This window comes from Wyeomyia smithii, chromosome 1 (genome assembly GCF_029784165.1).
Source record: "Wyeomyia smithii strain HCP4-BCI-WySm-NY-G18 chromosome 1, ASM2978416v1, whole genome shotgun sequence".
Lineage (NCBI taxonomy): Eukaryota > Metazoa > Arthropoda > Insecta > Diptera > Culicidae > Wyeomyia > Wyeomyia smithii.
Window position 1 is genome coordinate 72,453,307 of NC_073694.1, and position 17,014 is coordinate 72,470,320.

The 17,014-nt window shown below is 36.6% G+C and overlaps 2 protein-coding genes across 5 annotated transcripts; one reads left to right on the plus strand and one right to left on the minus strand.

Annotated features, from left to right (window-relative positions):
* The first annotated feature begins 7,369 nt into the window (after positions 1-7,369).
* Positions 7,370-8,498, plus strand: LOC129718251 (DNA excision repair protein ERCC-1). Of its 2 annotated transcripts, none has more exons than XM_055668833.1 (3): positions 7,370-7,521; positions 7,589-8,139; positions 8,254-8,498. In XM_055668833.1, exons 2-3 carry the CDS (start codon positions 7,594-7,596, stop codon positions 8,437-8,439), a joined length of 732 nt encoding a protein of 243 aa, XP_055524808.1. In that variant the 5' UTR covers positions 7,370-7,521; positions 7,589-7,593; the 3' UTR covers positions 8,440-8,498. The 2 variants fall into 2 exon arrangements, with proteins under 2 accessions (XP_055524808.1, XP_055524809.1); XM_055668834.1 differs by having other exon boundaries at positions 7,391-7,539.
* Positions 8,476-12,429, minus strand: LOC129718252 (uncharacterized). Of its 3 annotated transcripts, XM_055668835.1 has the most exons (5): positions 11,108-12,429; positions 9,655-9,885; positions 9,289-9,576; positions 8,948-9,181; positions 8,476-8,874 (listed from the first exon to the last, which is right to left on the minus strand). In XM_055668835.1, the coding sequence occupies exons 3-5, from the start codon at positions 9,404-9,406 to the stop codon at positions 8,834-8,836; spliced, it is 393 nt and encodes a 130-aa protein (XP_055524810.1). In that variant the 5' UTR covers positions 9,407-9,576; positions 9,655-9,885; positions 11,108-12,429; the 3' UTR covers positions 8,476-8,833. The 3 variants fall into 3 exon arrangements, with proteins under 3 accessions (XP_055524810.1, XP_055524813.1, XP_055524812.1); XM_055668838.1 differs by having other exon boundaries at positions 9,289-9,885; XM_055668837.1 differs by lacking the exon at positions 11,108-12,429 and having other exon boundaries at positions 9,655-9,980.
* Positions 12,430-17,014: the final 4,585 nt, after the last annotated feature.

Below are 17,014 nucleotides of genomic sequence, written 5' to 3' on the forward strand. Positions count from 1 at the left end.
CTCAAAATGCATAGTTTCGCGAATACTGCGTTACAAGATAACGTTTAAAAATCTTCTGTATTTCCACGATAATGGATCTATTTCGTACGTCTTCTGAACAAGTTGCATGAGTTAATAGACAAATCTTTGTTATCTTGTCTAGCATTTTTTCGAAAAAGCTGCAACAAACATCTACAGACAACTATGGATTTTTCTTGATTTAGTATCTGGCATCGGTTGATATCCAAAGCTCAAAAAATTATCTGTTGTGTCGGTGTTGCACGAAACCGACGATTTTTTTCTCTCGCATAGAAGTGTGCTACACACAATATCCACCTTCAATATTATACTTTTAGTCAGTGTTAGTATAACACACTTGCAGCTAAGATCTTTTATTATAGAAAAATACTAACAGTGGAAATTTTCGCGTAGAGTTCGTTTCAACCCCACATTGCCTTTACTATCACGTTATGGATGGACCGAATTTTTCAGCAACAGACAAGACGGCGTGCGAATTGAAATAAAGTGGTTCATCATCACCAGTCAAATCATGAATCCAGTTATGCTACAAGGGATTGTTTATTATCATGCTACGATAGATCTCAGAACGTTCTTCCTGTTGCAAAATGTAAAACAATAAAATTATGTTATAAAAATGTTATATGTTAGAAAAAATTATTTTCGATTACATATCACCGAGCTATCGCGATTTAGCCTAAATTTACTAAGGATTCAGCAAAAAACAATGAAAACTATGATTCAGTAACACTATCGAAATTTCGGATATTTAGTACGGACACTTCAGTTGGGTGGAATCGAGATTTACAAAAAAGTGTGAATTGGGTCCTAAAGCTATACCAGTGTTTTTATATTATTTGAAAAAGCCGTGTTTTCTGGCCAAAACGTGATTTTTGAAAAAGTTTATCGTTTTCCTTCGATTTTTGAATGAAGAATAAAAAACTGCTCGAAAGGTACGGTATATGGGAGAACTGTCATTTCAGGCATTTCGAGCAGTTTTTTATTCTTCATTTAAAAATCAAAGGAAAAAGATAAAAATTTTTAAAAAATCACGTTTTGCTCAGAAAATTGCCCTCTTTCAGCTGATATATAAAAATCAGAAATCCGTGTAAAAGTTTAGTGCCCAATTACTTAAAACAATAACATGCTTCCCAAAATATGTTTGAGATGTTAATATAAAATAAAAATAGAAAAGAACTAGCAGACAATAATCAGCATGGGGTTCAGTAATTGTTTCATTTAAATTATAGAAAATATTGAATATAAAAATTGTTATTGAGCAAAATCATCACGGTTATAAAAGCAATAGTTTGAATCATTCTAATGTTTTCGTCAAATGGTTAGTCAAGCGTCGTGACGGCGCCTTTTATCATCATTCCACTTACGATGTGAAATAGGAGAATAACATGTTTGATATCGATTGCTAAGTTTCATTCAAACGAATAAATAAACGGTAGGAATGGATCAATTAATAAATGAAGGGTATAAATGAAATAATGTATTTTAAGCGAATGTAACATTATAATTGGTTGTTATTTTGATATTATATTTGTTATTGATATCATATTTCTGCTGGAAAACTCCAACATTTCATAACAACTTAAAAGCTTTAGCGCTACCAGCGCTACAGAGCTTTCGTATATTTGAAAGTCATGTTCGAAAATCAAACTGGCTGCACTGTCTTTTTACAGTTTCGAAATAAACACTTGCAACCAGCCCAAAATAATAACGAATACTCCGCAATTCACATCTTACATTATAAAGCTTTATATTTATTAAATATGGCTAAAGGTAAGTTACTTCAGATTATTAACAAAACTATTCTAAGGCACAACATTTCATTTAGTTACTATGTCGTTGCTCGACGATTCCACTGATGAGTTGCTGGCCAACCTCGACCTCTCATCTCCGGCAAAAAAGTTACCTATAGATGAACCGAAACCGAGCAGCTCCAAGGCAATCGCCAAACATTCCAGAATTATTGAAAATGGTATGGCCATGCAATACGATAGATTTCAAAACTTTATTTTTTCCCACGTTCTTTCAATTATTGATATTTTTCAATTCTAACTAGGGTATCAAATGTTTTAGCAAAAATGACTAGTACAAGATACCTGACTCTTGCAGTATAGAGTTCTCCAAGTGCGTTTGTATAAGTGCGATGTTTACGATTTATTTTTTGTTAGCTGTAAGAATTTTTTGTCATCAGTGAGAACTGTCATCTGAAAGAGAGCATAAAAAACTACCGAGTTTGATTCACACTCTCACAAATTTCAATATACAGTGTAAAGCGGGCCGTGTCGTAGTGTTTGTGTGTTTTCACCTGGAGAACTCCATGCATCGGACACGTGAACGAAAGTCGAACTGGTAATTGGATGATGATGGCAAGGTGGCGAAAGATGAAGCATTTTTTTAAATCCTTGTATGGTCCTGCCATGTGATTTTGTATGGTGCAGCCATCTAATTTTGAATGTCCTCATACGGTGTTGCCATCTGATTTTCATTTTCATCTGGTGGATTATGCACGATGAATCAATTTTGCTAATAACCACAGTTTTATGCGCATTTAGGTTATAAGATGGCAGCACTAACCGCTGTAAAGGTGTCGTGGGCAAAATGTATTACAAAACTAGAAGTCAGGTATCTTGTTCTAGTCATCTTTGGTTTTGGGCAGTGGTTGTTTTTGGCAGAGTCTGCAGCAGTCGTTCGAAAACCTACCGAAAAGGTTCAATACCCTGTACAGTTGAAAATTTTCAATATTGAAGTTTAAAGGTTAAAAATTAAAATTTCTCTTGCATAAATATTATGTAAGAAACTTGATAACAATGCCAAATTACTCGGATTTTCACGTTTCTTGAGCTAATCAAATTACTTGTCATGATAGGTATTAATAATGGTTGAAAAGTTTTATGGACCGATAAGTCTGCTCTGAGACAAGAGAGGAAGGTAGAATTTCCACGCTCAATCAACCATTCACGTGCAGAAACATCAGAAGTCACATGTACTTTTTCTGTGTCAGGTTTCTTTGGCATATCCGTAAAAAATTAAACTGCGAACTAGGTTGACTAAAAGGTAATAAATGCTAATAACTTAAAGTTAAAGAAGTTCTTCGTGGAACAATTATTAAGTAGTGTATATTAAGGAATATTATTTTACTACAGGCACGTAAATACATATTAAATAAGTGTGATATTTATATCTAGCTATGATCAAGCTGTTTATCTAAAGGAAACCATGCCAGTAAAAACATGTTTTAAACATGGGTTGAGTATAAACACTCATGCAGGCCCCGTTCGACTTGGCAACACGGCGAAATGTTTCATGTTGCCATAATCGAACCATGCCAAAAACGAACGGTTTTTTCACCATAGCTATGTATTTTTTGTGTGTGCTGTGATGACTAAGACTCTAGGGATGGCCACCAATGGACTAGTTTTTGGATTCCAAGTCGTTATAACTGTCGCTTGGTGGGTTATAATTCTAGAAAGTTAACGTTTTTTTCGTTTTCCTGATAGTTTGATTTGTTATTTCAAACTTCACAACCCTCACGCTGTTTTGCAAAATTGTGGTCTATGATAGTATCAAAATTGCTATTCCAATCACTTAACTTATCCCACGCAGAAATTTTAAGCAATATATTTCTAGAATCAGATAAATCTCATTTGTCAACCCCCACTATTTCTATGAAGTCGGCGCCCATGGCCATGGCCATTATATTACCGGAACATGTTGCGGCCATGTATCCGAAACCAGTTGACCGATTTCGGCCATCCTCTTTGGCAACATTAGGGACCATAATACCTTCCTCTTGGCGGTTATTGAAATTAAATTGGTTAAAGGAAAATCACGGATACTAAAAAATATGATTAAAAAAACCGTTCGTTTTTGTCACATGTAGATTTGTCGTGCGCATGCCACATCCCTGTCATGAACGTCATCCCCATACATTTCGCTTGAAGCCGTTGTTCTCTGGCTCGATTATACGTCAAAAGGCTGTCAGTGCTTGCGAAACAGCCGATTGAGCACCGTCCATGCGAGATCAACTGTTGCTGCAAGTGGTGTGAAGAAATGAAGAAAGCGAAAAACGATTGTTTTGTTTTGAACGTTTCATGGATTTTGTGCAGGACATTAATGGTCACGTTCAAACATGTTTCAACACGTTCCGGATAGTCCTAAATTCAATATAGTTAGAAGCACGCAAAAAATCTGTACAGTAACACATGCGGCACAATGAACGGAGCTTATGACCATATTTCCAACAGTAGCGCCATCATCATCGGCGGCGGCTTCAGGAAACTGTTGCCATGACATCAGTCTGATAAACACTTGCAATCAGCCCAAAATAATAACGAATACTCCGCAGTTCACATCTTACATTATAAAGCTTTATATTTATTAAATATGGCTAAAGGTAAGTTATTTCAGATTATTAACAAAACTATTCTAAGGCACAACATTTTATTTAGTTACTATGTCGTTGCTCGACGATTCCACTGATGAGTTGCTGGCCAACCTCGACCTCTCATCTCCGGCAAAAAAGTTACCTATGGATGAACCGAAACCGAGCAGCTCCAAGGCAATCGCCAAACATTTCAGAATTATTGAAAATGGTATGGCCATGCAATACGATAGATTTCAAAACTTTATTTTTTCCCACGTTCTTTCAATTATTGATATTTTTCAATTCTAACTAGGGTATCAAATGTTTTAGCAAAGATGACTAGTACAAGATACCTGACTCTTGCAGTATGCATCGGACACGTGAACGAAAGTCGAACTGGTAATTTGATGATGACGGCAAGGTTGCGAAAGATGAAGCATTTTTTTTGAATCCTCGTATGGTCCTGCCATGTGATTTTGTATGGTGCGGCCAACTTTGAATGTCCTCATACGGTGTTGCCATCTGATTTTCATTTTCATCTGGTGGATTATGCACGATAAATCAATTTTGCTAATAACCACAGTTTTATGCGCATTTAGGTTATAAGATGGCAGCACTAACCGCTGTAAAGGTGTCGTGGGCAAAATGTATTAAAAAACTAGAAGTCAGGTATCTTGTTCTAGTCATCTTTGGTTTTAGGCAGTGGTTGTTTTTGGCAGAGTCTGCAGCAGTCGTTCAAAAACCTTCCGAAAAGGTTCAATACCCTGTACAGTTTGAAAATTTTCAATATTGAAGTTTTAAGGGTAAAAATTAAAATTTCTCTTGCATGAAATATTATGTAAGAAACTTGATAACTATGCCAAATTACACGGATTTTCACGTTTCTTGAGCTAATCAAATTACTTATCATGATAGGTATTAATAATGGTTGAAAAGTTTTATGGACCGATAAGTCTGCTCTGAGACAAGAGAGGAAGGTTTCATAAATTACGTAACGCAGTAGAAGAATTTGCTTGATAAAAATGCTCGTTTTTAAAGAGTCTCTCCAGAGTCGCGCTGATCTCACCTCCCCCTCAGCTATGTGACAAATCGTAAAGCTCAAGAATACCCCCTTCCTTTATTAGCGTTAGCGTAATTAAAAGAGTTTAAGATACATGTTTCATGACAGGAGACTGTGTTTGTCAGTCTCATATCATTTTGCACGTCTAAGGCTTTACTTCCCAAATTTCTAGTAGAGTTTAACGGAAACTTATAATTCTTTTTCCTGACGTCTAAAGCGTCGTACACTAATTATGTAACGGATGGGGGGGCAGGGGGGGTTAAGTCGGCGTTACTTATTCACATAGGGGGAGGGCGAGTAGTTGAGACAGTTACTTAATTGGGATGTTTGTAAATCAAAATTGTAAATTGGGAGAGGAGTTAGGTTGTTTAGCGTTACGTAATTTTAGTAGGGGGAGTCATCGAACGTTGTTACATAGGGGGAGAAGGGGTAGGGTACCTGAATTCTAGATTTTTAGCGTTACGTTATTTGTGTACAACGCCTAACTTGTTTTATATTTAGGTCTTAACCCGAATCAACCCAATGATGCCATTTGACATCATTTGAAACATTGAACATTTCTTGGATTAACATGAAATTCAGTGACATTTCCATCATTTGGCAAAACTTTTATGAACACCTATAGATATCGCTTGGCAGAGAAAATCACATCTTGTTTAATTTTGTGTGTGAAGTGGACGCGGTAACTATACAAAGTTTTTTTTTCACAACATTTAGTTGACACGGCACAATACAAATTAGCTATACAAAGTTGAAAAAAATAAAATTTTCGCGGGGAATTCTGTGCTGATTCGAATTAATTTTTAGACGTCAAAACGGCTTTCCAACGTGTATTTGAGATACAAATATACGTTGAAAAAGCATCCCTAACACAATAATAAAGCAAAAATACTACATATTGTAATGTTTATTGGTTTCACAACTTTGTACAATTCATACAATTATAATGCTTATCATAACAATGCTTTAGTTTCCGTAGTTTACCTAGCCAAAATCAGCAAAGCCTCTTTGAAACCAAGAAAAAAAAAACATGTTCTTAGTTTGGTATCGATTACTAAATTTCTATTAAACGGATAAATGGTAGGAATGAGTGAATGAATGAATAAAAGGTGTAAATTAAAAATAGTATTGCAAGCGAATGCATCATTATATCCGATGTATAATTACTATTTAACGAACAGTGGGACGTGGTCTAGCTACACTGTAAAAAATCGACACGTTACTGCCAAGTGGATTTCACTTACTTCTGTGCTAATAGATGAAACATTTCATATCTACGTGGAATACACTTGCGTTCCAGTTCACAGCACAAAATCAAATGTCTTACATTTCGGTTTGCCATGTCATGCATACCAAAACCAATCATTTTGCACTCAGATTTCAATGCTTACACAGGTCAAATGCCAAAACACGTTATAATACCGTGGATTCCAATAAAAATCGATATGGGTCGACATAATAGAATGATTAGGTTCGTTTATTGACATTCATATGTAAAGAGCATTAGGGATTAGCGTGCGATTTATTTTCAGTGTACTATACTAGCACCTTCAGAGTGTTCAAATACAATTCGGGTTATTCGCGTTGAAAGAGATTTTGAAGGCTGTTCGCACCTATGTGAACACTCATATGTAATTGTCAAAATGTGCGTGATGACAAAAGCAAAAATATTTCCTTCCTTCTTTTTCGCATGCAAAAACCAAACAAATATCAGCAACACCGTCAACGCGAATATCTAGAAAAATGATACAACACAATCCTCAATTATATTCCTGCAAGGAAACTCCAATACTCAAATGAATTGGAATTATATAACTTATGAGATTGAAGCCGACATTCGGCTCACAAACTTTCATGCTGGCATGCGTTATCGCTACCATCGCTACGAAGCTTTCGAATATATTGTGACTTGTGAGTAATGTCGAAAATTAAACTGGCTGCTCTATCCGCTCTATCTGCTTACAGTTTCGAAATAGAAACTTGCAACCAGGCCAAAATAATGACAAATCTGACAAATACTGTTTTTATTCATGTTGTCCATCGGACGGCAAATACTTCGCAAATTATATCTCACATTAGCAAGGTTGTTTTATTTTTAAAGGTTATTTAAAATTATTAACAAAATTCTTTTTTGTCTCAAATATTTTTAGTTGCTATGTCATTGCTCGACGATTCCTCTGATGACGTGCTAGCCAATTTAGATCTTCCGCCTCCAGCAAAAAAGTTGGCTACAACTGAACCACAACCGAGCACCTCCACGGCAGTCGCTCAACAGTCAAAAATAATAAAAAGCTACTGTATTCTTGTCAATCCAAAGCAGCGTGGCAATCCGCTATTAAAATCAATTCAAAACTTACCCTGGGTGTACGACGATATTGTCCCGGACTATGTGGTCGGTACTACTACGTGTATTCTGTACATTTCGCTGCGCTACCACAATCTCAACCCTGACTATATCCACGGTCGTCTAAAACAACTGGGAAAAATGTATGAACTACGGGTGCTGCTGGTACAGGTCGATATTCAAGATCCACACAATGCATTGAAGCATCTTACGCGAATCTGTTTACTAGCGGATTTGACTCTGATGCTGGCTTGGAACGCCGAAGAAGCGGGTAGGATTGTTGAAACGTACAAGATGCTTGAACACAAGCCAGCGGATTTGATCATGGAACGACCGGGGAAAAATCCTTATGAGCAAGTAGGTAGAATAAACATCTCGTTTGCTATGTTAACAATACTTTCGTTCGAAGCACTTTCATACGTTACGATTGTTACAGTCAACATGAACTAACTGAGTTTATTTCACTTCTAGTTGGTTAGTGCACTTACAACCATCAAGCCCGTTAATAAAAGCGATGCAATGACGTTAACTCAAAACTACGGAACATTGGCCAACATGATCAAAAGCAGCGAAGAAAAGTTGAAACTTTGTGCCGGATTGGGCCCGCGAAAAGCTAAAAACTTGTACAGAACGTTCAATGAAAACTTTTTAAAGTAGAAGTTAACCTTAGTAATGTATTTATTTTTTATTTTTATTCAATGCAAGAATACTTTAAATGGTAGTTTCTTAGTTTATACAATTTAAGAGAAAGTGGCCTCATACCTTTTGTAAGAAGAGTAAAATTTTTCTGCAAAGTGATATATTTTAGCGAATCCCATCGCCCATTTAGTATGTGTAATAAAACTTGGTTTGTAAGCAAAAAACAGCAGACTTATTTGCTCTACCTAATGTAATGTTATTAAATGGCTGCAATGGAAGTTTACAGTAGTAAATAATCAGAAGTCTTAAAAATAATTAAAAACAGAATGATACATTGTACCTAAATCAAAAATGACAAATTTAAAAAGCTAGTTCTTGGCAACAGACGCGTCACTTGATTTTATCAACCTCTTCAATGCCCAGTCTGCTTCTTTTCATAAAATATCTTATGTGCTAAAACGAAACGATAAAAACAAGTATTTTAATAACCAAACCAGATCATCATTCATGGAATCAAAACACCCACCTGTGATGAGTGTATCGGGATCCTCTTGAACCTGTGCCGCTACTTTTGCGCCATATTTGTCAGTTTGCAGTTTTAGTTTGTTAGCCGCCGTCAACTTTTTGTGTCTCAAATAGGCTCGCCTGTATTCATCCGGCACCAATGCTGCCGATGATTTACCATTAGGTCCTTCACCGGCGCCCACGCTCACACGATATTCGGCAAGAGGAATGACGGTTGATGATACTGCCACCCAGTCTATTCATGAATTACACAATCGAATTCGAATAAGAGTGAATTAGTCACTCACGCATCAAACTTCTTTCTCTTTTCTAATTTTCATGGTTTTCGTCTCTCAAACTCACCAGGTTCATATTTTTGACTATCTACCTTCTTATAGTAAACTGGAGCAGCCTGAGTCAACACCAATAAAACTGCCAACGAAAGTAAAAACTTAACTAGTCTCGAACCGTAGAACAACATTTCATTTGAGTTCGTTTAATTTCTTGTCATTTAAGAGATGCGGAATAAAATTATTATAATCGACTGCCAAGCACCACTAAGAGCCAACAAACGTTGACGAACAAAATCGAACACTGAAAGATCACAGGTGAAACTATTTTGCCGCGTGTTGGGTTGAGCTTGTGACCACACTGCAGAAAAATGAGAAGAGAGAAAGAGGGAGAGGTCGATCGAAGTTCTTCGCTACCGAACCGAACCCACAGTCTCACCTTATATCAATCACAAACGCCACGCGATTCGTTGCTATCGCCGTTGAAGATTGTGCGAAATCGCCTGGGAAAATATGAATGGGAAGTTCGTTGTTGTTTTTGTGCTGGCTTTCACAGTAAAAGCTTGTAGTATTGTTTACTATTACTCGACGGTAACGATATTTCTTGAGTATTTCTCTTTTTACTGAGCTGGTAGTCTCAACCGCTGCTGCGTTATCCGTAGCCGAATCGCTTGAATGACAAATTTAAATAAGCTAATAGAGCGACAATGGACCTCATAAATACTTCATTTCACTTTTACAGTAAAAATCTTACGCGATAAGTAAATCTTGAATTTATACGTTCATTTCGATGGAACAAAAAAACTCAATTAAATGGAGTTGTGAGCCTTTTTCAATGGGAGGGTTTGTTAGTAGCTTAAGTAAAAAAAGCAAAGCAAAGCGCCTTGGTGGTGCTACATTCCCGATTTGGAACTTGACCTTCGGCTTATTTATACACAGACTTCGCAGCCGACTATTTATAGTGTACAGGAGGACAATTGCGGGGCTAGTGCTACGATCCTACTGACACTAACAGTCTCTCCCGAGACGAGACTCGAACCTACGACGACTGGCTTGTTAGGCCAGCATCGTACCTCGAGACCATCTGGGAGAGCTAAGTAGCTTAAGTATTTATGATAAATATCAGTAAATAATGAGTTTGTGTGGCACAAATGGTGACACTGTTAGAAATTTTGTAATTCTAATTATTAGGATTTCAAATAAATTTCTTTTTGAGCGTCTTAGTAGAAAGGAATTGAATATTGAGAATAGGTTATGTTTATGTGGACAGTCCACATAAGCACTGATGATGGTTGCATGTAGCAGCCGAAATACGTATCTGAGGACGGTATTGGATTTAATCGAATCTATTAGGATTTGTTTGCTTTCGCAAGTAGGACTTATTTATGTGAAGAAAAAGTAGGACTTATGATTCGTAGGGATTTAAACCTACTTGTCAAATAAAGGAAATGGAATTACAACTAACTTAATTCTAACTTATTGACTATAAAGAGAGCTTGTCGTAGCAATTGAGGATTGCAACGATTTTTGTCGAGAATTGGTAATAATTTTATAGGACGTAGCTTCTAATGTTTCAACACCAGTAAGTCTATGTAAATCGAGTGTACCAAACCAAGTAGGACGTTTCAAAATCATTTTCAGAATTTTATTTTGAATCCTACGCCCATGCTTGCAAGTAGGAAGAGAAAATATCTAAACTTTTCTGCAATCGACTGCATATGACACGAAGACTTTTTCCCTCTACGGAAATGCTTGTGTCATCGCAGAACAATGACTTTGTGCATCCTGGACGTAAATCAGGGGAGCTGTGCGCCTAATTTCCGGTCTGCTATGCTAAGGTAACTTTATGTGGTTTATTATTTTTTCATATATAATATAAATTTTTTTGAAACCTTAACCCTTGTATACGAAAGGTTTTTAAATGAAAAAAAAAAAGCCACGTAATGCTTTGGTATTGCACTTTTTTATCATTTATTCACATTTTCTCGCAAAATGACACTTAATAATAATCAATTTATTTCCAAAAGTGACATTGATGATTACAGTTAACAATATTGTCTGTATTGATGGTTGGTTGATAGTGGTGGGTTGAATTTCCGATTTGCACCCCCAGTGAGATGGTTCTCTTCCAAGGGGGCGCTGATCAATAGTCTTGAAGGAATTGGCAGATGCAGTTTGACAACTGAACTTTAGTTTTCGTCTAACTCTTCTTTTTCAAAGGTGGGCGTTGATTTTCGTTCGAAGCAGTGACTTTACAGCGTTTTTGAAAATTATTATGTTATTTAACTCCTTTACATGTCTTGGTAATGCGTTATAACATTTTGTGGCGTGGTAAGTGAAGGATTTCTTGCGCTTTTCCGTATTTGGGCGGTCTAAGAGAAGATTATTTTGGTAGGGATACCATCCGTCCTGATTTAGCAGGACATGTCCTGATTTTGAGAACCATTTGGAGCGTCCTGATTTATTTTTCATATTTTAGCATTTGTCCTGATTTTTCTGAATGATGCCGGATATTCAAAAAGGGAGAAAATTGCTCAGTACTTTCATCTTGACTCCAGGAAGAAACGAACTTATTGACTCCAGGAAGAAACGAACTTATTTCGAACGATTTTTTTCTTTGGTTGAATTTTAATGAGAGAAATTGTCTAGTCGTTGAAATCGTTAAACGTTTTTTGACAATTAAGTTTATTTCAAACAGTTTACTAGTGTTGCATTTTTAAGGTATCTACTAACGCCTAATAAATCAAAGTTGCAAAATTGAAGCGTTCGAGAAATACGTTAAATATGCAGCTTTTGGCGTATTTTGAAACGCAAATCTCAAATTACGTGTTTTATTTATTGATACCTCAGAAAATAACAATAAGGCAATCCATGAGACAGTTGCGATCAGCTGATTTCAGTCTGATTTCAACTTATGACAGCTTTATGTATGTTCGATCCGTTCGATCGGTCTCAACTTGGATGCAATCCGGATCCAGAAGCGTGAAAAACAAATGTTATCCGATCGGTAGCCCTAGTATCGCGAGTGCCAATCCTAAATACAACAATATAAAATCACTTTTGATATGATTGCCGACATTAAAAGATTCCGGTTTTGGTCGTGTTTTGATTTTGCAGCTTGAAAAACAGCAACAATAACAAACGTACAAGCAAAAAAACGTCACCCGTGGATTGCCTTATAGCAAATATCTTGGAATAACAATATAGTTCACTCGCGAATTTTCCATATATTTCCGTGAAGACAGACAGGGAACACCCCCTCTTGTGGTGAAAAAGGTAACTAAACTTATTGCACAGTGGTACAGTAAGGCATTTTAGGCGGACATAAGCTTTTCGTTGCGATTTTGGTTTGCGGTTTAAAGCCATAGTTTTTGTAAAAAGTTGTTTTTTATACATAGTCCTCTATTTATGTGCAAATGAAAATTAGGGTGGTCCTAAAATCAACGAAATAAAAATAAACTAGCTTGTTTTTATTTGCATAAATAATTGTAAACATTCTTTGGCAAACTTGTAGATCAACTAATTCTCAGTAACTTTTTTGTAGACATTAAATTTGGTTTCCAAAAACAGTCCTTCCGCTCTATTTTTTCAATTTAAATTTAAAAAAAAATTTTCTTCGGTAACTTTAATCAAAAATACGCCAATTTTGACGAAAAAACATTGTCGATATATTGTACAGATGAAGAGTTTTCACTATTTCTATTTTAAAAATAGGCCCTTTTAAAATATTAATGTCTCCGTTTAGGGCAAACATAAATAATATTTTTTGGTATCATTTGAAAGAACAAATATTGTATAAATATTGTGAAGAAATACCGAAAGTTGCTTAAAATTAGTTGATCAACAACTGTGCCGATGAATGTATACATTTATTTCTGCAAATAAAAAAGTTAGTTTTTTTATATAGTCGATTTCAGGAACACCCTAATTTTCATTTGCACAAAAAAATAGACTAAATATAAGAAACAAGTTCTTAGAAAAAAAAAATTACTCTAAAACCACAAAATCGCATCGAAAAACTCATGTCCTCCTACATTGCCTTACTGTACCACTGTGCATTGTTGTTTAATTTCTGTGAGCGTGTGACATTCTCACACACGAAACTGAGTTTACTCAATTTTAGATTCAGTTGACTCAATTTCATACTTTCACAGAAAAAAATATGTTGTAGATTTCGTGCGTATATTGTTTGTATGTAAAACTAACGCCATTCCGGGAGTTAAATATTGATAATATAATAGATGTAGCTTATCGAGGCACGAAGAAGAAATATTCAATTATCAGGCCACGACGTGTAAATGTAAACTAATCCCAAGCAGTGATGGAAACGAAACGAATATGATGCAATCATCGTTTAATCGGCAGTTTCCCATTCACCGGAAGTTATCATTTTACAATTCATAATGTTGTCTGAGGTCGATTTGTAGCTTTAGTGCATCATAACAATCCCGGAAATACCCATAATGAGTGTTATTTGGTCTTTTGCCACTGTTGTTTAGGAACCGGAAGTCGCCATATTGGATTTCAAAACGGCATTTGGAGACAATTTCTGGCCTCTGAGCATCATTCTGGTTAAAGAAACACCCATATTTGGTTGTTTTGGGGTCATTTTCGGCAGTTTTCCAGTCACCAAAAGTCGCCATTTTACAACTCAAACTGTCGATTTGTGGCTTCAGTGCATCATAACAATCGCGGAAATACCCGTATTTGGTCATTCGCCGCTGTTTTTCAGAAACCGGAAGTCGCCATCTTGGGTTTCAAACTGGCATTTGGCGACAATTTCTGGCCTCTGAGCGTCATTCCGGTTAAAAAAACACCAATATTAGGTGGTATTTGGTCATTTTCGGCAGTTTTCCAGTCACCGGAAGTCGCTATTTTACAACTCAAAATATTGTCGGAGGTCGACAAACGTACAAACCGTGGAACACCACCCATGGATTGCCTCATACATTGACGAAGTTTACTATTATAAAATATTCGGCCGAGTCCACTTCACAATAAAATGAGCATTTTTTTCAGTGTACCCATTAGGGTAATATTATTGTCAAAAGTTACTCTATTTTGCATGTCGTGTAGAACAAAATCAGAAGTGGCGCACCTAGCGGTCGAAAAGGTGACTAACGCTTCTGTCATTTTCAATTTGTCTTCATAATTTCACGTAAGTGAACTATATTGGTATTTAAGATATTTGCTTATAGCTTAGAATAATTTTTTGCTGGAAAAAAATTTTCCTGATTTTTACTTCCGACGAGATGGTAACCCTATATTTTGGGTTCTTAACACATATCTATGATCTGGATGTCGAAGCGCGATGTTGTGATGAGCAACAGGACTAACCATGATAGTTTTCAGTTGCACCATACATTGTAAGTCTCTAAGTCCTGTCACAGGCAGTATGGATTTGTCGGCTTGCCGAAATAATTCGATTGTTGGGAAAAGTAACGGCTTTTTATATAAGCTTTCCAAGCTACGGTTTTGTGTTACTTGTAGAGAGTGTAGTGCTGTTTTACTCGCATTACCCCAGATAGACACCAGATACTGCAGTTTGGATTGAACGAGTGTATAGTAGATCGTGATCAACTGCTTTTGTGGAATGAATTTCGCTACTTTCCAAAGTAATCCACAAGTAGAACTGATTTCTCGCCGTAAATGCTCTATATGATGGTTCCATTTTAGTGCAGAGTCAAGTATCAAGCCAAGGTGTTTATACTTTTCTACTTTTCGCACGGTCGTGCCATTTATTTTTAATTCAGAGTGAACGGGTTGTTTTAGACGAGGGGAATGAAAAATCATATATTCTGTCTTTTGAAGGTTTAGTGATAATAGATTTTCAGCAAAATAGGTCTGCAGTATTGATAGGTCTTCTTGCATCTGGCGTATAACACGATACGGGTCAGTGCACGGATATGACAATGAAGTGTCGTCAGCGAACATTCTCGGTTTGCCTTTTAAAGGCAAGTTTGGGAGGTCGTTTATGTACATCAGGAACAGTAACGGTCCTAAATTGCTACCCTGCGGTACGCCAACAGTTAGTTTAGATGGTAGACTCAGAGAGTCGTTTGCTCGTACACACTGTAGTCTTCCAGTAAGATAACTTCTGATTAAATAATTTGCTTTACCACGAATCCCATAGTTATTTAGTTTTTGCAGTAATATTGCGTGATCGATAGTATCAAAGGCTTTCCTTAGATCCAGAAATAGAACACCCACGATTTTCTTCGAGTCCATTGCACAATAAATTTTATCTACTAGTTCGCTTGCTGCAGTTAGTGTGCTTGATCCAGTGCGAAATCCAAATTGGTGGTTGTACAGAATGTGTTTTCCATTCAAAAAATTTTGAAGCCTAGCTACTAGCAGCTGTTCTAATATTTTGCTCAAGACCGAGAGTACAGACATCGGTCGGTAATTATTTATATCGAATTTATTGCCACCTTTGAAGATAGGAGTAACTCTGGCTTTTTTTGAGACAATTGGGATAATTGCCAAATTCGATACACTCATTGAAAATGTCCCGCATTAAAGATGAAAAGAACATATGATGGTTTTTAACGAATGCCGGTGGAATATTGTCTGGCCCACTGGATTTTTTTAAGTTCAACTCTTTTATAAGTAATATAATTTCCTGTTGCGTACAGGGTCTTAAGAAAATGGAGCTGTTCACTGGGTGCCAGGTTTGGAATTTGTTTATATCTCTGTGACTGTTAATTGTGGCAGCAAGCTGAGGTCCGATCGTGCTGAAGAATCTATTAAACTCATTTGATACAGTTGGTCCATTGTCTGTGCGATTTCCATTAATTGTTATGTTGAAAGATTCTTTCTCTTCATTTTTGCGGCATATAGTGGAATTTTAATTACGCCAAACATCTTTTTTCTTCGTACTATTGAAAAGTTTATGGTAATAGGCTCGTTTTTAGAACCACACTTTTGGCACCATGTAGGTTTGTGAAACTTGTTTTGAGTTCTCAACAGAATAAAACTGTTGTTTAAACACTAATTCAAAAAAAAAGACCCTAAAAGACTAGTGGTGCTCTAGAGCACTATCAGCACTATCAAAACCTTTGTTTCAAACAATAATTTAGAATGAAATACGAAGAAATTGTCTAACATTTAGGTTATAAACGGTTATTTCCATTTTTCTATTTTGTGGTCCCCGTGGTTCTGTGGTTAGCGATGTCGGTCAGCTAGCTCCCCCACACGGTTGTGATATCGGGTTCGATTCCTGATCAGGTCGAGGATCTTTTCGAGCTGGAAATTTTCTCGACTCAGCACTGGGGCACAGTGTATCGTTGTATTTATCGTACACATGCAAAATGTGCCAAAAAACAACGATAACGAATTCTCTTAACTAATCTAGTTGATAGAGACCGCTTTAGCCCTCCAGGCTAGCGTGCGATATTGTTTGTTCTGTTCCATTTTTCTCTAGCGAGCCCCATCCAACTTTCCACGAGCAGTAATGACGGACAGTGCACGCAGCTCACTTTGAAATCTTCTGTAGGTCAGGTGATTTTCAATCGCAGTAACGGTAACGTAGCATAGCTACTTAATTGAATAATTTTGTTTATTTTGAAGTTTATTTTGAAGCTTCCAGCCTGGACCAAGCAAGCCCCAGTGTCTTGCTCACCTTTAAGGAGTTGGCGATCAAAATGAGTTCCTCAATCATAACCCTTGCCTTCTCCTCAACGACTGTCGTCGCGCATGGCTTGGTTGTCAGGCAGGTTGACCAACCATACCTGGTATGGAAATTAGAATTTTTTAGAATTTTTTTTTAAGTAAACGTTTTGACGTTGACTAACGTCTAT